Source organism: Oncorhynchus tshawytscha, linkage group LG09, assembly GCF_018296145.1.
Source record: "Oncorhynchus tshawytscha isolate Ot180627B linkage group LG09, Otsh_v2.0, whole genome shotgun sequence".
In the NCBI taxonomy this organism is placed as follows: domain Eukaryota; kingdom Metazoa; phylum Chordata; class Actinopteri; order Salmoniformes; family Salmonidae; genus Oncorhynchus; species Oncorhynchus tshawytscha.
The window spans coordinates 73,694,813-73,717,407 of NC_056437.1; the positions used below are offsets into that span (position 1 = coordinate 73,694,813).

General features: G+C 44.9%; 1 protein-coding gene across 1 annotated transcript; it reads right to left on the bottom strand.

Moving 5' to 3' along the window:
* Positions 1-374: 374 nt before the first annotated feature.
* Positions 375-22,595, bottom strand: LOC112258661 (caveolae-associated protein 1). Its single transcript, XM_024433180.2, has 2 exons — positions 21,720-22,595; positions 375-3,375 (listed from the first exon to the last, which is right to left on the bottom strand). The coding sequence occupies exons 1-2, from the start codon at positions 22,221-22,223 to the stop codon at positions 2,524-2,526; spliced, it is 1,356 nt and encodes a 451-aa protein (XP_024288948.2). The 5' UTR covers positions 22,224-22,595; the 3' UTR covers positions 375-2,523.

A 22,595-nucleotide genomic window follows, 5' to 3' on the forward strand; every position in this document is an offset into this window, starting at 1 on the left:
CTTAATCAGATTCCTGCCTCATTGATTATCCTAATGGTGTTCCACAGAGACCTCCCCTCCCTACCCCGGCCCCTTCATCAAGGTCGGTCAGACACAGAGAGCTATGGAGACACGAAAGCCTTCTGGAGCTTTTCTACGTGTGCTTTCAGTCCTTCTGTACATAGTCTCACTACTTTGTTTTCCAGAGGCACGTCTTGTAGGTAGAGAAAGAACACGAGACAACAGCTTTTAGCTTGTATTGCATTTACTGGTCTTACTTCACGTCAAACTCAAATCATCTATTCTAATCACCATCGTCTCCCTATATCAGACCCTTGCCAGACCACACAGGCACAAACAAGCTGACAAGTAATTCAAATAGACAGAGACTGAGGTCCAGGAACGGACATGTATTTTATTTGTTCACATTTGTAACATTGCCATGTCATTCACAATCCCTTGTAATTTGCTGCCGGCACAATCAAAATTGGATAGCACTTACATTTCTGTATGTCACTATAGACTTTCATTTAACTGTCACCTGGCACATTGACATGTGCTGGAGGGGTTCCTACAAGATTCTCTCCTTTGTCTCCCCACAATTACAGCACCCAATGCAGTCCAGGTGAAGTGCTGGATATATCCTGTCGTTAGCTGTGGCCATGGTGATAGATTCAATAAGCAAGGCTCTGTCAATCTCAGACAGACTCCTGTTCCAGGAGAGAAGCCTCTGGAGTAACAGTAACGTGGCAGGTTAACACAGTTATGTCTGTGCTTATTATAGCATATATGTACAGTACAGGCATGATTCTCGTAGCACTGTGAGCATACATGCATACATTTGTACAATGTGTGTCAGTACAATTAAACATGTTTTTTTTCTTTGTCTTTTATTGAACATTATCATGTAAGCACAGTGAGAGGGGAAAAAAAACAGGGACACAAGTTAACTTCTACAGAACGACGGCACTAGGAACCTTTGATTAAAAGACGGCTCAAAATGTAATTCTCCTGTCATCAGTGACCAGCCCTAGTAACAACCAGGTAGTTTGGTGGTTACACTGGTAACTTAAAACTGAGAGTAAGATAACGATTTTCCAGATATCACAATATAGTACAACTTAAAAACTTGATGAAACATTCTTTAAAAAAAGGAAGGCAAAACTATGCAACTAAATTCAGATCTCTTTCAAGTCGTCACTAATCCTTCGTCCTTCTCGTTCTCCGTTTCAAAACCCCAAAAAAATAGGATCTGTTGCGATCCTGTTTTTTTACGTGAAAAACTTTTGAAATAATTAAAGAGAAGGATTACTTTACACACCTGGCATCCATCCACCCCATAACATCATTTAAAGGTACACTAGTTTTTCCCTGATTGGCTCAAGATTTGTGGCTGAAACGTTACACTCGCACAAAAATAGTTCCATTTATGCCAATCAGTGAGTCTTTTCCTCGTCTTTTTAATATTGCATTTGCCATGACCCTCCCTCTCGGTCCTCCAAAATGAAAACAATCAACCATTAGGGCCACACTGTTGATCAGAAATGAAAGCTTCATAGTGCTCCTCTAAGAAAAATGAAAACTAGCTTCATCTTTATCCTTATCTATCTCGTCCTTTCAAAACCTTGACATGTTGACAGAGCTTGTCTGCCCACTCATACAGTAGAAATCTGGCTGCTCAAAATGGCTGTGAACATTTGTTTAACTGATCTGTAAACTCTTCAGCCAAGGAAAAGAGGGTCCCCTGTGTCACTCCCCATGCACGTTGAAACCATCTTTAGATGTTTCCAGTTTGTGCTCTTACTCTTCATTTGTCAAAATTTAATTTCTCTGACCTGCACATCACATGACCATCAACCATCAAATCAAAAAATCTCAAGACACCCCAACACTGGGCACACACTGGTCGAATCAACTTTGTTTCCACATAATTTCAAGGAAATGACGTTGGACGTGGAATAGATGTTGAATTGACGTCTGTGCCCAGGGGGGATATTTCCATGTACACTGTTATGTACTGTATATCCTACGTTAGCAATTATTGGACATCAAATCACAATAGCAACTACTATTTATTCCATTAGCATTGTGGGTATTCTATTTCAAAAACAAAAAAATAAACAAAATTATATCAACAAGCAATATCCCAGACTAGACCAACCAGAGTCATTCACAAAGACAAGAAAATATGTAAGGAAGAAACAAAAATGCGAGCCTTGGTTAAAATGTTTTGTTGTTCTTGTCTAGAACAGCAAATACTACATTGAAAGTAATTCCTGGTGAGTAATACTTTTTTTTCTCAAACAAGATGTATTTAGGCACGTATGACTAAGTCGCTTTGGATAAAAGTGTCTGCTAAATGGCATATTATGTTATTATTATTTTTATTATAAGATGAATAGATTGTGAACACTGTCCCGACAGTCCTTATCATGCATGCTGTGTCACTGTCATCCAAATGTAGTATGTTTCTCTCCTCTTCTTTACTCTCCTCATCCCTCTATCATATTATTCTTCCAATCCTGCTAGGCCCTGTAGACAGAGTTATTTGCTGGTTGTCTTCATGCTTGTCTTCACCACAGGGAGCTTACTCTCCAGCCTGATCAGATGCTCTGCCACCTGGTCCTCAGCCACCTCCAGGAAAGCTGCCATCTCTGGGGTGTCTACTCTCACCAGCTCCTCCTCCTCTTCATCCAACTCCAGGACAGCAGCCATCTCTGGGGTGTCTACTACTCTTACCAGCTCCTCCACCTCCACATCTCCCTCTCCCGCCTGCAGGGCCTCATTCTCAGCCACCTCCACCATCTCTGTGCCCTCTGTGTGCACCACTTCCACGTCTCCATCACGGAACTTCTTCACGTGGAAGGTGAAGGGCGGCACGCGGTACACGGTCGTCTTGGAGCGGGCGTAGACGGTGTGGTCGGGGGTCAGAGACTTCTTCAACATCTCCTTGGAGCCCTTTAGCTTCTCCTTCCGCTCCATGTTGGGGGTCATCTTGTTGCCCAGCTTGCCCATCTTCTTCTCCAGGCTATGCTTGGTCTTCTCTAGCTTGTCGTGGGTCTTCTGCCTGGTCTTCTCCAGGTTATCCCTGGTCTTCTGCTTGGTCTTTTCCAGGTTGTCCTTGGTCTTCTGCGCTCTCTTCTCCCTCTGCTCTTTGGAGAAGGCCTTCTTGATGTTGTCCACGCGCGCCTTGCTGGAGCGTTTTATCTTCTCCGCCCGGGACTCTTCGATGATCTCCTCGATCTCCACCTCCTCGTCTGAGTTGAGGCCAGTGAGCGCCGCCTCGCCCCCCTCCTCAGGGATCTGCTCCAGCCCCCCTTCCACAGAGCAGCCCTCAGCTACATTCTCTGCCACCTTGGATGACTTTAGAGAGGCTTTAGCGGCCTTATTCTCATCCTGTGAAGACACAAAGGAGAGAGTGGATGAGGTTAGACAACAGGAAGAGTCAACATACAAGATAAGTATGAACGTTTATGTTTAAGGCTCCAGTTAGGGTCAAAAGAACCGCAGCAGATCCTGTTTTGCAGCCAGCTGATAGACTAGGACAGTATTACATATTTCTTTACTCTGTTTTACCGTTTTATATTTGATTTGTTTTCAAGCATGAGTTTGCAAAGACAATATTAAATCTACCTCATTATATATCAGTGCTCTGAGGGAGATAAGCTGTTCCCATCCTTTGTGTTCATTCATAGGGAACAATGTGTTCACAGAATGGGATTTGTCCAATATATATATATACACACATTTTCAAATTGACTGCATGATTATAGAGATTATATTGAAGTGTCACGTTAATTAAAGCCCGAGGCAGAGAAAATGAATTAATATCAATTCATATGAATGTGGGCTCTGAGATGGAAATGAAATTTGACATTTGTGTGTGATAAATTATTCATCTTCATGGCTTGCCTCAGATATGTAACTTTATATTTATCAGTCGCATAAAAAAAATATATGAAACATGACTGCTACTGGTGGCCAGCCCCATCTAGTGGTCATACAATACAAACTGACCAAGACTCCAAAATCAGCACAGACAATGAAATACTGTCCAGCCAATAGCAGACTTTCCATATGTACCCTAGAATGAATGACTACAATACTTTAAATAAAGTCTGACTGAAACCTCTGTTTGTATGTGAACCTGCAGACTGTGACTGATGTAACATTTAAGAGTGAGAGACTTTAGTCAGATTGAAAGTCAAATGTCTAGTTATGTGTTTCCCTGCCGGTTGCGTGATAACCACACCAAAGGGTTAGGTTATGTAAGATGCTTACTGAGATGAGCTGTAAAGAGGTAGGACTACCAGTGACATTTGAAAGGTTGTAGGTATCCATCCTTACACTCACTAAGACTGAAAAGCCTATTAGAGAGAAAGAGAGAGAGAGAGAGAGAGAGAGTATGTATGCATGAGATACACCAGGAGAACATTTACCACAGTTATCGCAATGATTCAGCGAGGTAGGAGTGTGCAGTGAGGTAGTTTACCAATAGCAGGAAATGCTTTTGTGTCTAGTTGGCTCAGTATGCTAGTTTCAATATTTGGCACCATACAAACCTGTATGACATGCTCTTTCACAAGCTGTTGGTGATTATACTTATTTTGTGTACTGAACATTTACCAATTAGTTTGGCTGAGAAGACCCTGACACTAGTTTCTAGTATAACCAAAATAACTGCAAATGTTCTCAGTAGTTCCAATGGACTGGATCATACAGTCTTGCACTCCATCTAGAGGTCAAGAAAGTTCTAGCAGCCTGTAAAGGGATGCCACATCAGATAAGGCATTGTCTGTTCCTAAAACCAGCACTTCACACTGACATTCACAAATACTCACACACAACCCATCTGTCCAAAACATCCCTTGACACCTATGCTTCTCTGACAGCTGCCACTCACTCAGCGTCTCAGTGATTTTTTTCTCTCACAATGTTAGAGAAATGTTGTATTGCTGAATATCCACTGAGGGAGACCAGGAATATGCAGAGGATGTTATCCCTCCTAATTCCCTATTCTAATCCTAGCATACCCCTCTGACCCTGCATCCCATAGAGATAGCTATGTCTTTGTTGTCACTGCCCCGCCCTGTCCCATCATAGCACTGCTCACATCACACATCACACTTAACACTTTCCACTGACTCTATGCACACTCATAAGACTATATGTACACTCAAACACTACACTACACTACACACACACCCTTTTACACTCAACATATGCTGCTGCTACTCTGTTCTTTAATTTACTCTTATTATTATCTATCCTGATGCCTAGTCACTTTACCCTGCATTCATGTACATATCTACCTCAATTACCTTGTTGATCTGGTACTGGTACTCCCTCTATATAGCTCCATTCTTGTGTATTTTATTTTATTCCTCGTATTACTGTGCCTCGTGTTACCATGTGACTTATAAGATTGTGTTTACATTTGACTTTCACTCATTCTGTAAAATTCTATAGTATCACTTATCTCTTCAAGTGTCTCTTGCTTCTCTATCGCTCTCTCTCTCTCTCTCTGTCTCTCTCTCTCTCTAAACTCTTTAACCCTGTCTGTCTCGACACCCTCTCTGTCTCTGTACACACTGTCCAGATATAATGTTGGGAAACTGTCCCAGTCCTGATTGTCTGAACTGAGTCACCTTCCTCTCTCCCCTGCCATATGTGTGTGATCTCACATTGAGATAGGGATAGGTCGGCTTGTAATCAGGGAGTGAAACAATCACAACTGAGTCTGTGTTATCTGAGGGTTGGTGAGCTCATCTTAACTTAGTTTTTTTTTTACTTCAAATTTTTTTTTTACCCCAATTTCGTGGTATCCAATTGGTAATTACAGTCTTGTCTCATTGCTGCAACTACCGTACGGAGAGGCGAAGGTTGAGAGCCGTGCGTCCTCCGAAACACATCCCAGCCAAGCCGCACTGCTTCTTGACACAATGCCCACTTTACCCGGAAGCTGCACCAATGTGTCGGAGGAAACACAGTACACCTGGCAACCATGGCAACCATGTCTGTGTGCACTGCGCCCGGCCAGCCACAGGAGTCACTAGGACATCCCTGCCGGCCAAACCCTCCTCTAACCTGGACGACGCTGGGCCAATTGTGCACCGCCCCATGGGTCTCCCGGTCGCGGCCAGCTGCGACAGAGCCAGGATTCGCACCCAAAATCTCTAGTGGCACAGCTAGCACTAAGATGCAGTGTCTTAGACCACTGTGCCACTTGTGAGGCCCCATGTTAGCTTTGTGTGTTCTCCATTTCTCTTCCTCTGCCTAAAAATAAAACGCTCATCTCCACATTCCCCTTTCCCTGTCTACTTTGCAATGTGTTGCGTAATCACACTGCTTATTGATTCCTGAGGCGATGGCTGGGGGAGATAATCCGTCCGTTAGCTGAGTTTGGCCTGTTGACAGAGTTGGGCATAATTTGAGGCACTGCGATGGAACAGATCTGTATCGCTTTAATCAACTAATTCGGTCAGGAACTGCCAATGTAAAAACAATGCCATGGCAACCCATCACAGTAATAAGGTTAAAGATGGAGATTTGCATCATTGTGACACATGAAAGCAGGTTTGTAATGTTTCTTTAACATCTCATGAAAGGTGTACTCATTGTCCTCTCCTACCTCTCCACCCTGCTGTTACCTCATATTAAATCGTTCTTTATCATTTGTTCCTTCCTGTGTAGGTGTACTCCCAGAGCATCTAGCCCTCCTCCACCTCAATTAGTATCACTTTCCTTTCTCCCCTTGTTATCGTCAAGGCAACAATCCCTTGACACTTTCTATTTGCTTCATCATAGTTCAAACAAGCAGCTCGGGATCACAGCTCATGCAAAGCCAAGGCTTTTTGTGAAAGCTTTCATTACTCTTGTACCGGGGGAGATGTGAGTGTTTTTTGCAATGATGAAATACATTTTAAAAAGTACTTGACTGGAGCAGCGTGCACTGTTAAACAGGATAATGTGATGTTCAAGCCTGCAACATATGTTCTGAGACAAGTTGTGATTTTGAATTCCGTACTTTGGTTTATTCTGACATACTGAACATCATACCTCATCACTGCCAGGCAGATAGTATGTTCATACGTTTCATATACTGTATTTCTGCATCGGCATTAACCAATACCACACCCTTCCCCTTATTAATCCTTGTGCTGGTCTGACGTTCACAATGGTACTAGTGGAACCTATCATAAAATGACCATCGCTTCCTTATCTGGTGCTGTGTCCTACTCTGCATGCAGTGTGTGTGTTTATTTCGGGCTCGCCTTTCCCTCTCTCCGGATTCCATCCACCATTCCCTGGCTACTAGCCACTGTAACATTCTGCCCCCTCCCCTCCTAGCCTCTCCTCCCAGTCCTCAACAGGGCAACAGATAAACACAGGAGCATGTCACCACGGCAACCACCATTGTGGAATATCGCCCCAGGTGGGGTGTGAAGATTAGCCTGATAAACGACTATGGAGGATGATGACACCCCAGCGACACCATCGGAGGAACGAAAACGCTACGGTACTGTGTTCTATGGGACAGATTAGATTCAGAACATAACTGTCATCATCATACTAATATCAACAGTCTTGCTATAGCTAAACAGTACATTACCCCTAAGCAGCATGTTGGCCTGGCCTACCACTGATTCCATTGGGGTGACATAATAAGATGATGGGTGCCTCGCCCACCTCGGTACAATGCCACATTGAAACTGAGAGAACAAATTGAGAGGGCAGTTCTCTCTGATGCCAGCCAGCCACTATGTCTAGACTAGGACCCATTAAAAAGCTCTTTCCCCCAACCAGCCCTTGGTTCTTCCAGAGTCAGACCCTGTTGACTCTCAGAACCTTCACTCAGAGCCTCACTGCAGAATAACAATCAGGAGCTGTGAAGTCTGGAACAGGAAGAGGCTGCAGGCAATGGAAAAACTGCTCAGCCGGGCATTCTGGGGATGTCATCCAAACGTAGGACGCTACATCATTGAGGGCATCGCCGTCTCCTGTGTCGAGGTGGTGCCCCGACGCAGCCGGATTAAAATCATGTAGGAAAGGAAATGCACGTCTTTGCAGCAATCAGTAGCTCTCCCTGTGTGTGATTAATGAGAGAGAGAGGGAACCCTGTGTTACCCTCCTCTCTCCTCCCACTCTAGCCGTGGAAAAGTCTGGTCTACATGTCAGTGTGTACGCTACTATGCTTGAAGGAGTGCCTGTGGAGAATGTGGTTTGTTGAGTGTGTGTGAGTCTTCACAGAAAGAAAGAGCTCTGTTTGTTAATGTCTCTTTCTTTGCTCGGCTCGAAAGGGAGAGTGGCCTGGGGGGGGCCTGAATTACAGTTCATGGAAAAGCTGGCAGATGGAGGAGATTTAGCACTGGTCACACTGTGTGTGTGTGCGCGCGCGGCACACGCATGTTTGTGTGTATGTGGAACAAGAGTATCTGTAAATCTCTATGTGCAATACTGTGTGTGTTTGTTGGCTATGACAGTGTATCCTATTCAGGGTGCTGAGTCCAGGCAAGTCTATTGCTCATGAGTCGTCTCTCTGAGGGAAACACTCCCTAGGAGGTATTCTGAAAACACACAAACCAGCCTGAGGCAGTAAACAAGTCATGAGAGAGAGAGAGAGAGAGAGAGAGAGAGAGAGAGAGAGAGAGAGAGAGAGAGAGAGAGATATATATATATATGAAGGTACAGTGGTAAACAGGCCTCTTAACATTTAAAGTCTTGCAGTCCCCATCGATGCTACATGAAGCCTATCCTGTTTTGGCACCTGAATGCAGCATTTTACTATTAAAACCTTAAAAGGCTTTCTAGTTTGGTTATTTTTCTCTGAGTTTGAGTGTTCTGACTCATAGGCACTGCGGATCATTATTAAGCACACACTAGTTGCCATGGACGACAACAGAGCAAACAGTTGTCCAAACCACAGCTAAAAACTACAGAAGCTATGGCTATAAGGGCACTCTTTCGTCTCCTAGCCAGCCCAGGGCCCCTTTTCTGCAACACAAAGCCACACTCTCAGAATCTCTCTCCTTAGATATCAGTCACAGTCCTATGACATCAGCATTTTATAACGTCAATTAAATAAACCTAATATTAATGTCTGTCTGTCTTTCATGACCTATCAAAAATGTCATGTGGATTTGATAATTGTTGTAGATAAGGAATGTCACAGACTAAATTGTTTTGTAAATTACCGTCCATGCCCTTTTGGATGGAACTGAAGGTTTTCACAACAAAAGTTTTGGGAATGTAGATGAGGACATGTTTGGATGACATTAGGATTGATGCCAACCCTTTACTCTGGTACTCTCCCACATGCATCAGATATTTCACAAGAACAAGAGATGAAGCCTAGTGAGGTAAGAAGTGCTCCTTGGGTTTTACTAGGAAATGGACATCTACCTACAGATGTAGGATCTTAATATGAGCCAGTTCACTACAGCAGGAAAATAATCCTTCAGCAACAGTAAATGTGAATTATTATATGGATTATAATGAATTTACATTTTATTTGTAGGGGTTGATACATTTTCCGATAGGGAATATCAAGTCTGACATTTTAAAATGAAAATTACAATCCTTTTTAAGCCTTGAATATACTACAAGTTTGCATTTCATGCTGTGCAGGAAAATTCTCAGTAACAAAAGCGCAATCAAATTAAGATCCTACATCTGTAATAAATGACCTCTACTACCATCTTAATCAGATGCCCGTGACCTCCCTCCCCCATTCCTCCTGGGGCAGAGATGAGAGGCATGCCTCGTGAGTCACCCTGGCAGCTGTCTGATCCTGTCTAGCCCCAGTCTGCAGTATGCAGCTGTGCCTTCAGCTTTCACAATGGCCCATCTGGGCCCCTTCTACGGCAGGAGCAGAGGGTGGAGGGCCCCTGGCAGTTGTAAACATGGTGCTAGCAGCTGATGTACTACAGGCTACTGTACATTTCCGTTGCTTAAGCCTCCTATAGGTATAGTATTTTGGGGCTCAACACATTTAACACACGACTATAATGAGAATCGTTATTTACAAGAAGCTGTTACAGAAGGGAGTGGGGTAGTCTATGCATCCCAGCTCACTATTTTAGTTCAATTAGACGCAGCCAAGGCACAGAGATCAGGTTCTCGTTCCGTCTACCTCGAGGATTCCCCAGGATGCTCATGACCACCATCATGATGCAGTTGAGGAGTACAAAGGGAATTCTGTGCAATGACCCACGACACGTTTTGCTCCTCTCTGATCTCACCATCCCACTATGGCAAACAATGTAACATAGCCCAACTGTGATGAAATGAAGCAGTGGAAATACACTCTACACCTTTGCCACCAGGACCTCTCCCTTTCCAAACTGAATTCCAGACATTCCAGACAGCCAGGTTGAAAAAGTTCCCTGTATTCTATTTGGGCACAATTGTGGTGTAATGGTACATCTTGTTTGACACCGGAAGGGAGTTCCTTGGGGTTTCTTTCAGAGCTATGTGTGACCTCACCACACAGGAGTCTGGCGGGGATATATCCCTTTCCAAGGCTCAGCCAATCCCCTCAACCTCTCTCCATGACTACAGCCACTGGATTCCCTACAACTACAACCACTGTCAACATGGCATCACCAGCCATCATGGAACCTTTGCCTTTCCACATGTTTTTCTGTAGGACTGGAACGTCTGACTCTCTAACGTAGTGATTCTGTAATGTCTGTACTGAGATCTGCTCCCAGCGTCTAACATTAATGCCAGGTTGACAGTTTAGATGTAAAGTCTGTATCAGATCGCATCGGGCTGTAGTAATGATTAATGGAGCCATCGTTCCTGCCTAATAACATAAGACACACATCAAGCCATTAATCCTGCGTCATGTCAGTCTGCCTTTTGTTCTAACTGTCTCCACTGCGTAACTGATTCTGCTTTATCTAAAGGGCACATCCTTGGGGAAGGGAGGGGGATGTTTTAATGGGAAAAGTTTGACATTCGAGGAAGAGCTTTTGTTCTCAGCCTTTGTCTGCTCGTCAGGTGTGCGGCAGCCTCTGTTTCGGTTTACACTATCAGACTATCCCTGGAGTTTATTGGGACCAACACAATCCAATGTGTTCTCCTTCCCCTCGTCCACCTCTGGTGGAAGGTTATGCCCCCCAAGACGACTGATTAATGTCCTATTATGAGATATGCCAGAGTTGTCAGAATCTCTACCGCTGAAGTTCATATCTCATAGTTGACATCAACATACCTGTGTGCGAGGCATTAGTTCTATTACCTGCACTTAAATGTCTTCCCTCTCAGAGAGAGACGTGTTAAGTAGTTCTAGGCAGTGGTGTGTCTTAATAAGGGTGAAGTATAGGAAGAGTAATAACAACTAAAGCCAGTGTCAAACCCTCCATCCACCAACGAAAGCTCCTTAATAAGAAACCATTTTAAAAGCTTGATCGGTCTAATGTCCTCTGTGTGCAGTCTGCTAGTTTAATAATCAGAGTTATGAGTGGCCATAACCCACCCAGTGCCCTGCCTAGATCTCAGTGATAGGATATAACTCACAGGCCGGTGCCAGGAACACACAGTCCGAGCAGCAGGCACATGTCACCAGCTAACACAGCCGCACCTGGAACTGCAGGACACACGCTCTGAATACACATATGTTATGCACTGTGTTTTGATGTTGACATCTGAATAGCCGCACACAATCACAAAGACACAGGTGTGCACACACAGAGATACAGAAACACGGAGGCACATCCACACACACACACACACATACACAGACACCATCGTTCTGTGCTGCTGCCGGTGGCTAAATCAAGTCTCACTCTATGAAACAGGACCCTCCGCCATTCCATTCCACATCGTTGCAAGAGTATTTATAATCAAAGCACCAGAGCAGATTTTCTTTTACACGGTTTCTGAAAAATTTGGCTGAGTTATTACGATCTTGGCAGAGGCCTTTGAAGTAACGGCTAGAGCGTAGGCTACAACGTACAGTAAGTAACATGTTGCTCCAGGCTAGAGCGTAGGCTACAACGTACAGTAAGTAACATGTTTTCAGTGGTTGCCTCAGCTCCCACAATTCTGTTGACTGGAATTGGAACAAAATATCTGTTGACCAACCCAGGAACGTTGAGTGGCAGATGGACAGGTGCCCTGACCTTTAGCTTGCCTGACAAATCATGTCTTCTGTTGTGGGAGCGAGGCCTGTAAGCCAAGAGGGCAGTGGGTGGTTGAGCCCAGTGTAGACGTCTGGGTCATACGAGTAGTTCATGTTTGTATATCTTAATAAGTGCAGCTCACAGTGACTTCATCTGGTCCCCTTAATTTGGTCCTCAAGTGCAAGAGTAAAGGCTTTGACCCATACACTCGCTCACAAGTACACACACATGCACTCATTGACAGGATGAGAGCTGAATTAGCTAACGGGCAGCAGGAAACAACAGTCTTGTGGGTCTGCGAGTCAGACGACACAACAACAAGTGATGCTGTTTCCCAACAGGACCCCACCTCTCACCCCCAACAGCATCAAAATGAGCCCAGCGTGAACCATGCACATTGTTAACAATGCTGCATGTGCTCCAGCTGTAAAGTCTACTGCTAATATATAAATAGGCATGGCCAAAGAGACACACACTACAGTGGTTTCAGGGTAATATACTGTGTTCAGGTTGGCAGTGTCTGAGGGCCACTGGCCTTCAGCCTCAGGAATAGCAGGGGTCCTCTTTCTGCTGCACATATCCCACTGGCAGTGATATAAAACCCTGTACGCAAGAGTAACACTGTCTATCAGCCAATCCCTTATCAAGCCTTCACACAGCCATGACACCCAGATACTAGCTATGAGACAGATCTGTCAACCTTCATGAACCCATTGATCTTTGTAAAGAAATGATTAGAAGGAGAATAGCTTTTACCACCGGGTGTGATCGGGCGGAGCAGGGGTCTTCAACAGGTGGCCCATCTGTTTGGGCTTCATTCTGTCAATTTGCAGTCTACAAATGATTATAATTATGTTCCGTCCCCCAGATCATCCACTCAGAATCTAGTTGGGGACTCTAATGGTAGAGGGAGGTGTAAAGAAAGACAGAAGAGAGGTGGATAGAACCACCACCGCTGAAGGGCGTATGTAGTCGGGTTTTAGAGGCACGCTGCACTACCACCAGACCAGACCACGGCAAAGCCCTCCTAGCTCTGACGGAACTGTGTAAAGCAATATGGCTGAAACTCTACCAAGCTCTCTGAGTTATTAGGTGGAGCTAAATGATTGAACCTATCCAGTCATGTCTGGTATATCTGTTTCTATATCCGTGTCTTTTGTTAGGGGCCAGGGGTTGATTTGAAATCAGGCATACATTGCATTCTTTAGGACATAAACTCTATGAATACTGTGACAAGAGAATAGAAAATAGAATAGAAAATAGAGAATAGAAAATAACTATTCTGTGATTTTGAAACATTAAGTTACAGGACAAAGCACGAAGAACCTTAACAAGGGAAGGCATACACTCCTTTTGTCAAGAGTGGAACCACATTGTTAAAATAATACACAATCCTTTTACACAAGTTAGAACAAAGGCAGAGAGAATCCTTTCAAGCCAGGGAATGATACTGTGACCTATCGCAGCGCTTTTTGATATTTCCCAAGTATAAAAAGGAAAGAAAAACTAAATGAATGACAGCTCAGTGCTCTTGGCTGAACTCTTCCTAAAGCCAGAACAGATATGAGAGAAGAGGGAGATAATCATTAGAGGAGCACAGACGGCTACACTTTGCCAATAGATACAGTCCATGTAGTTAGCTGGCTCCAGGCTGTTCCAGTCTGTTCCTGGGCCATGATAAAGACGGTGATGATGGGAGGGAGAGCCAACAGAAAGAGCCTGTGGTTTGGAGTGGACTCAGGATGTTCAAGGAAAACCCACACCGGAGGAAAGAAGAGGAACATTTTATTTGACGCAAACATACAAGAATGTAGGATCTCCTTGTCAAAACGAGGGCTCCCCCTTTTTCCTGGCATATTATGGCTGTGGTCTTCCTTCTGTTCTGTCCATACAACATTTAGGATCCCCTGAAAACTCGGGCAGACATCTTAGAACAAAAATAACAATAAAGTGAGTGTAATTAAGGTGAAAGGGCATGAAGGGATATACACTTCAAATAAACTGTACATGAACGGCTTACCAAAACTGATATAATACTCCTGAATTTGCACTCAACATAGAACATAACACCATGTCAGTGTGTCATTCAGAAATGTGAACAGTGCGGGAGAGGGGCAGTCAACTAACGTTTCACACACGCAAATGCACAATGACCCTAGAATTGAATCTCTCAGCCAGTGTTCTACAGAAGAGCTGACACGCAACAGTGAAATGTAGAGCCTGCCAGACATCTCTCCACAAGCTGCAGGAACCGGAGGGTGGGGGGTGGGTAGGAGTATGGATGACAGGAAAGGTTGACCCGGAGGGGACTGAGAGACAGTGAGGGAAGGTGGGAGATTCCAAGGGGATGAATCAGTGCCAACTTGGTCTGCTGTCTACCTCTCCATTCCCCTCTCTCTCCACCCTACTGTACGTTATCATCACACCCCTCCCCGGTTCCCCCACAGTGATCACAGTGAGTCTTTGGAGGACAGGTTAGTCCCCGACTAGACCATAGAGGGGTCACAAGCTTGAGGTTATTGGTTCTGAAGTGCTGCCATGTTTGCCTGGGGTTGGGGACAGAGACTGGGGGAGACAAGCTGTAACTGAGAAGCTGGATGTCTCCTGTGATAAAGGACTGTCACTGTCCCCTGACTCTGTCCCCTGACTCCGTCCCCTGACTCCGTGCCCTGACTCCGTGCCCTGACTCCGTCCCCTGACTCCGTGCCCTGACTACGTGCCCTGACTCCGTGCCCTGACTCCGTGCCCTGACTCCGTCCCCTGGCTCCGTGCCCTGACTCCGTGCCCTGGCTCCGTGCCCTGACTCCGTCCCCTGACTCCGTGCCCTGACTCCGTCCCCTGAGTCCGTCCCCTGACTCCGTCCCCTGACTCTGTCCCCTGACTCTGTCCCCTGACTCCGTCCCCTGACTCCGTGCTAGAGCAGTACAGGGATGCGGAAGAGACTCATCCATCATAGACACACATATCCTCACAAAGTATGGTGATCTTGAGTCTTCAATAACAGATGAATGAGTGGACTGACAGTCCATGCTACACCCTCAATGCAATGATCAGATGGGCGGAAGGCCTTGGTCCACAGACACCTCTGAAGCATCCCTGGGGGAGGGGAGGAGTAGAGGAGGAGGAGAGAGAGAGGGGGGTGGGGTGATAGAAGATGGGTCAAGGGACATTTGAAGTTGAGAGAGGGTCATGAGATGTAGCTTTGCCCTAGGCTGTCACAACACTGTCAGCTGCTGCTGGGACCCTCAGAGAGAAAGAAAGAAAGAAAGAAAGAAAGAAAGAAAGAAAGAAAGAAAGAAAGAAAGAAAGAAAGAAAGAAAGAAAGAAAGAAAGAAAGAAAGAAAGAAAGAAAGAAAGAAAGAAAGAAAGAAAGAAAGAAAGAAAGAAAGGAGAGAGAGAGATTGTGTGTTCTTCTGTCGATCCAGGTTTAATTATAAAGCATCCCTGTCAGTATGTTTCCCTGATGCTAGTAATATGAAAGGATGTGACTATTCTCAGAGTGTACTCACACGAGAGAAGAACAGCTGTGGTTGACGCCAGCACAAACTCACACAGGCAAATCACGGAACATGCACGGACAGAACATGGAACCCTTGACTTGACACTTGACACTATCAGCAGTTGAAAACGTAAGGTTATTTGCGTAACCCCAGTTCTCTGATGATGGACATGAGATGTATCACATGTGGGGTTTGCTAGGACCGCCTACTCTCTCGAAAGTACCTATCAAATGTGTTTGTTGGGGACAGACAGGTAGAGTGGAAAATGTGGTGAGAGACCATAAAAGGAGCCAGTCTCCCGCTGTCTGGTTATTCTCAATCATAATTATCTTCCTCACACTCTTGCGAGCAGGGCAATGATATAGTCACTACTCCACGACAAAAACTGCAAAAACAGAGAGTGTGCATCAGTATCTGGCAGGCCTGTTTTTTCTTCTCTCTCACTGGTTATGCCTCTCTCTCCAAGTGAGGATGGATAATTGCTGATATGCTAGGCCAGCAGCATACCACCCTACATCCCACTACTGGCTTGCTTCTGAAGCTAAGCAGGGTTGGTCCTGGATGGGAGATGCTGCTGGAAGTGGTGTTGGAGGTCCAGTAGGAGGCCCCCTTTCCTTGGGTTGAATTATTTTATCCCAGGGCAGTGATTGATTGCCCTGTGTAGGGTGCTGTCTTTTGAATGGGATGTTAAACAGGTGTCCTGACTCTCTGTGGTCACTAAAGATCCCATTGTAGGGGTGTTAAACCTGGTGTCCTGGCTAAATTCCCATCTGGCCTTCATACCATTATGTCCACCTAATCATCCCCAGCTTCCAATTGACTCATTCATCCCCTGTAACTATTCCCCGTGTCATGGCTGTAAATGAGAATGTGTTTTCAGTCAATCTACCAGATAGCTGCCAGGACTAGTCCTAAGCAGGATTTTAACTGCCGACCGGGAAATCACTGGTCATCAATGGGCTCGAAGATGAAGAGGGAAAGGATTGGTATCGCTCGGGCATCCAGGGGGCCACTGTTCCTTTGTCTGTTAAACTGGATATTCTCAGCCAACGTGTCATTTCTCCCACCACCACTAGGCTCATGGTACGACCACATCCTAGGACGACACTACAGGAAGCATGGATGCTATGGTCTGTAATCATACAGACCTCCTCCCAAGCATCTGGGTCTAGGGTCTCCAAGTTCAGTTTCTTCCTCACCTCCACCAGTAACTCAGCCGGATATTACTCAACAATAAAGAGGTCCCGTTGAGAGCTCTAAATGCTTGGGCCAAGACCATGTTAGTTTTCTGAAAAACAGAGGCAGTGAGGCTGGTGTCGTTAGTAACACAGCACATGGGGCTGAGTTGGTGAGCCAGTGATGGCTGCACCATGGGAGAGTTGCCAAAACTATATTGGGTATGTCCAGGCTTGGGGTACCCTTAGCAAGAATTCTGCTAGTGATGGGTTTTTCCCACAAGCCCTTAGCTTCCCTGAGGCAAGCTGGTACTGCAGGGAGCAATTCCTTTATCAAGGCTGTATGGGACTGGAGTCTCTTTCTGTCGTATAGGTCCCTTGACGGGCCCTGAGCCCGCTTGCAGATACTGTATGAAGGAGCCCAAACTCTATTGGAGGAAGGTCAGCTCCACTGCTCTTGGGCCGTCAGGTCAGCTGGCGTGAGAGGGCGGGAGAACGTGATCGTAATCTCGAGGATCTCCGTGAGATTAATCCCATCGTCATCCTCATCAACCCCTAACTCACCCTCCCCCAACACTACGTCGTCAGACAGTGAGGGGAGGGAGTCAAGGCCATGACCTCGCTGCAACTGGGCTTAGTTGCGGAGAGCTGAGCCTCAGCTATCGCTGTTGGCTCAAAGACAAAGAGGGGCTATTGAGATGCAAGCACGTTTTAGACCTTTTCTCATAAGCACTCCGCAGTGCTCACAGGACTCAGGGTCCTCGAATAGAGTATGGGAATCTTTCCTGCTTGACCTATGTCACCCACCCACACACACACACACACACACACACACACACACACACACACACACACCAACGAGCTGAGAGCGTTTGCCACAGAGACAGTGGGAAGGAGTGAAACCTGACTCAGAGCCAGTGTTGATTCACCATGCTGTCACTCTCTGGCCGAGCTCCTCCTCCTTTAACCCGACACCATGCAGTCGCTGGCAATAAATGGAGCTGGGACTGAACCGTGTAGGACTACGGCAACATGAAGGCCACAGTTCATACGACTGACTACTGGTAGAGTCACAGTTCAGACAGTTACAGTGGTGTGGAGTGGAGTCACAGTTGACAGTTCAGACAGTAACAGCAGTGGCATTCACCATTCTGAAAGTACATTCAGTAACATAGGGGTCAAATTTCATTGGGTAATATGGGAGTCAAGGTTAACACAGTAACAGTTCAACAGTAAGTATTAGTTAGTTGTTTTGATTGGCAAAGCACAGGTGATGGAGAGGATGAGGAACTGAGGAATTTTCAGCTCCATCCATGGCTTTTTTGGAACTTGATTAAGCATGAATTTAGGGAAATGACAAGGCATCAGTAAACAGAGAAACCAAAAAGTGTTGTAATACTTTTCACTTCACATTGGGTTGCTCGCACGCACACAGACTGTAAAAGAAGTCAGAATGCCTCAGACAGAATCCAGGACTGGGCGATAGGAGCAGCGTGTCAAACAGCAGGGGGGCCCTCCTTTACTGAGGTAATTTATTAAGACCGGCCGTCTCCGATTGGGTTCCTGCTAAATGCCAATAATGTAACCTAGTGCCACAGTGGACATTCCAGGACAGGGATCTGACAATAAGACCGCAAGCCAATGCGGTCTTTGGTAATCACTCTTCCCAAATATGTCAATGTTTTATAAGGCATTATACTGACCTCCTCTATAGGCATTTCTAAAGATTAAAAGACAAAATATATCATTTAGGCATTAGACAAAATGTATTTTCCAAATAGGTCCTTCCTCTGCTTCCTTCTCCTCTGGTTGATATACTGTACTGCAATCATGCCAGCTAATAAGATCAGAACTGAGTTGAAATACAATTTAAAATATCTCAATTACTTTCACATGCATTCAAAGTAAGTATTCAGATATATTTTATTTGAAAAGACAAGTAGTTTAATATTTTAATGCATTTGGAAATATACTTTGAAAGTATTTGAAATACTCAAAAACACTTACTCAAAAACACTCCCATGCATTTAACACAGGTATTTGAAAATAGTATTTGAAATAAGTATTTGAAAACGATGTCAAATACAATTTGGCAGACTATTTGGTTTTTACAAATAACCATTAAAATACTCAAACAAAAGTACTCATTTTGGGTTGTTTATCAGAAAATCCTCAAATACACAGAAAAAGTATTTGAAATACCAAATACTCAAAGGCACATGTATTTGTAGCCAGGTCTGAATAGGAGACAAGACATCACTGAACTTGCCCCCTGCCAGGTTGCAAGCTACCAAAAGTCTCGCCCTGCCATGAGGCTGCCAGCTGCAAGCCATTAGACAGACATTGCAGCACGCAAGGCTAAAAAAACACCAGCCCATGGAGTAGCAGGCTGCCACAGAGAGAGTGGCTGTTCAGACTCAACTCTCTGCCACTCATTCACACTCTCTCCCTTCCCTTTCCCTCACTCATCATAACGGAATCCCTCTGCTTGACTAGGACTTTATGCATGTACACTGGAGTGGTGTGACTAGGAGGTATACAGCCTGGTAATCTGGAATTAGGCTACTCTGTATTGAGACACAGGGGAAAAGTACCCCCGCTGGTTGCTATGGAGAGGGCAATACAAAGAGACAGCCATACATGTGAGGGGGGAACGTAGGAATGCATACCAGGGCATACTCAAGTTTATATTGGGCATGAAACAATATATGTACTGTATCTTCACTCACTGTATACGCTCAGGTAAAGCGAAGCTAAATACCCCCAAGCGCATACTGTAAACAAATAAATTATAACTCTGGAAATCAATGATAATGCAGAAAGTGAGTACAAAAATACAAATAAATTATAACTCTGGAAATCAATGATAATGCAGAAAGTGAGTACAAAAATACAAATGCATTAAAAGAAACGCTTTGAAAGCAGCTTGGTTAGCCCTGCGAGGAGCATATAGTTGTAGGCTACAGCTACTTAGAGAGTAGAGTAGAGTTGACTCTTTCCACAGTTCTATATTCACACAGAGTTATTGAGGGTTTTCCAGCCAGATAGGCCATGATGAATAGGCAGCATGGCACCGCTTCAAGACTAAAATGACGTCTTCATCTTACACTGTGTTGAGGCTTTCAACTATCTGTCACAGTCAGTTGTCATAGGTCGGGCGTTGGTTTAATCACATGTGGACCACCGGTACTACTGTGTTTATGGTGTCATCTTATGATTTGGTCCCACAGGTCTGGCTTTATATAGCATTAGCCGCATTGGTCAACCATGAGACACTGTGGTCTGGGAAAGGTCAATGAACTCACTCCACGTGTCATTATTCATACAAACTACCGCACTGGGCAGACGTCAATTCAACATGTATTCCACGTTGGTTCAACGTAATTTCATTGAAATGATGTGGAAACAATGTTGATTCAACCAGTATGTGTCCAGTGGGACTAAGATGAGTATCACTACTAACTAACACACTTGACATGCATAGCCAATCTGTGCAATATAATTTCCTGTTGGTAGACAGTGTTTGGGGTTTTTCAGAAAGGGCTGAATCCTAATTTGGGATACATGCACGTAACTCCAATGTTGAAATCTTTGACATTATGTTTTAGTAGAAAGTATAAGTTACACACACACATCTCAAATGATAAATTACACCATCGCATCAGCATTCGGCTCTCAAGCAAGAGCTTCCTCTCCTGTATCAGTGTTTCTCTACTCCAGTCCTCGAGTACCTCCTAACACATTTGTATTGTTGCCCCGGACAAGCACACCTGAATCAACTTGTCAACTAATCATCAAGCCCTCTAATGAGTTGAATCAGGTGTTTTTGTCCGGACCTAGAGCAAAAATGTGTACGGCTGGGTTTCCTCGAGGTCCGGAGCTAAGAAACACTGGTCTAAATACCTCACTGGTCTAAATACCTTACTGGTCTAAATACCTCGCTGGTCTAAATACCTCACTGGTCTAAATACCTCACTGGTCTAAATACCTTACTGGTCTAAATAACTCACTGGTCTAAATACCTCACTGGTTTAAATACCTCACTGGTCTAAATACCTTACTGGTCTAAATACCTCACTGGTCTAAATACCTCACTGGTCTAAATACCTCACTGGTCTAAATACCTCACTGGTCTAAATACCTCACTGGTCTAAATACCTCACTGGTCTAAATACCTCACTTGGTCTAAATACCTCACTGATCTAAATAACTCACCAGTCGTGGAAAGCCTGAGGCCGAATAGCTTTGGCCAAGTATATCAGCTAGAGCAGTACCAATTTTAGGGTAAACTCATCCTTGAGTGAAGAGTCACTCACTCTGGTGAGAGAATGTTAAAACAGTTGCTGTAACGTTATAATAAAGTTCAGAGTGTATTTCACACCGGCTCATGATTTTCCCATGCATTATGGAGAATTCACCCAACCCTGTGGTGGAATCTAGTGGTCTTGTACAAGCTTTCTCCACCTCACATCTGAAGCAGCCTACTACAACCCACTGTTACAATCTACCATACACAAGAGGCTGTGTATCCATCTTTTGATCCACTCAAACACTGATACACTGCTAACACTTTCTAATAACTTTCATGGATAAGCATTACTAAACTACATATATGCTACCTTCATTTTTCCACTCTGTTACCGCAGAGAATTTTCCTGCGCAGCAGAAAATTTAAATTGTATTGTGTTCAAGATTTTTTTAAAGTTTGTAATTTCCACTTAAAAAAATGTCAGACTTGATTTATCCTAACTAAAAATGTATCAACCCCTACAAACATGTCCATTAATTATAATCCACATATTAATTAACATTTCCTGTTCCAGCAGCATTATTTTCCTGCTGTAGCAAACTGGTCAAAAAAAGATAGCACACCTGTATTCAGCCTGGCCTCAGAGCCTGTTGGTATGAATACACACCCCTCTGTTTCCCACTCTCACCTGGTAGATGAGAACCTTGAAGTGTCGTCTCTTGAGCAGCTCATTCTCGTTGCTCTCCAGCTTCTTGATCTGGCCCGCCTGCTTCTCCAGGTTGGTGCGGACCGTCTTCACGTTGACGCTGACCTTGCGCACCTTGTCCAGCATCTTGTTGACGGTGTTGGCTGTGCCAGTGTGGCTCTTGGACAGCTTGGCCAGCTCTCCCTGGATGCAAGAAACAGACTTCTCCATGTCCTGCTGTCTGGTCTCCAGCCCGTTCTGGGTCTGTTGGATCTGGTCAACCACCCCGATGATCTTGTCTAGCAGAGTCAGCACCATGACCCCGTTGACCTGCGCCTCACTCTTGGTGCCCGTGGCCAGCACCAGGTCCACATCTTCTGAAAGGTCGTCTTCATCGCTGTCGGTGGCGGGCTGGACCGCTGCGGCCACCAGGGACACCTCCTCGTCGTCGTCAGACACCTCGGTCAGAGACACTCGCCCCTTCTGCAAGCCTGCTGGATCCGCCATGGCTGTCAAGTCCAAACACACACCGATCAGCTCTCACGCTCACTCAGGATAAAAATACACTACCGAGAGAACAAACTTTGAGGGGCCACCCTGACCAAAATTCTAATACAAATACGTTTCCTTTCTATGAAGGGACACTTCCACTTCCTTGGCGTTTTTCCTCTTCCCAATTTCAAGTCTACTTGTCTTCTTGCTGTATTTCTTCTCCTCCTTTTTCTCTTATTCTCAGTCGTCTCAGTCTTTCTCTCTCTCTCTCTGTCTTTGCGTCTGCCCTGGGATGCTGGCCAACCAACGGGAGTGGAGCCTCTCACTGCTGAGGCATGTGTGTCCTGACTCAAATGACAGGACTCCCTATGATACCACCCAGTCAAA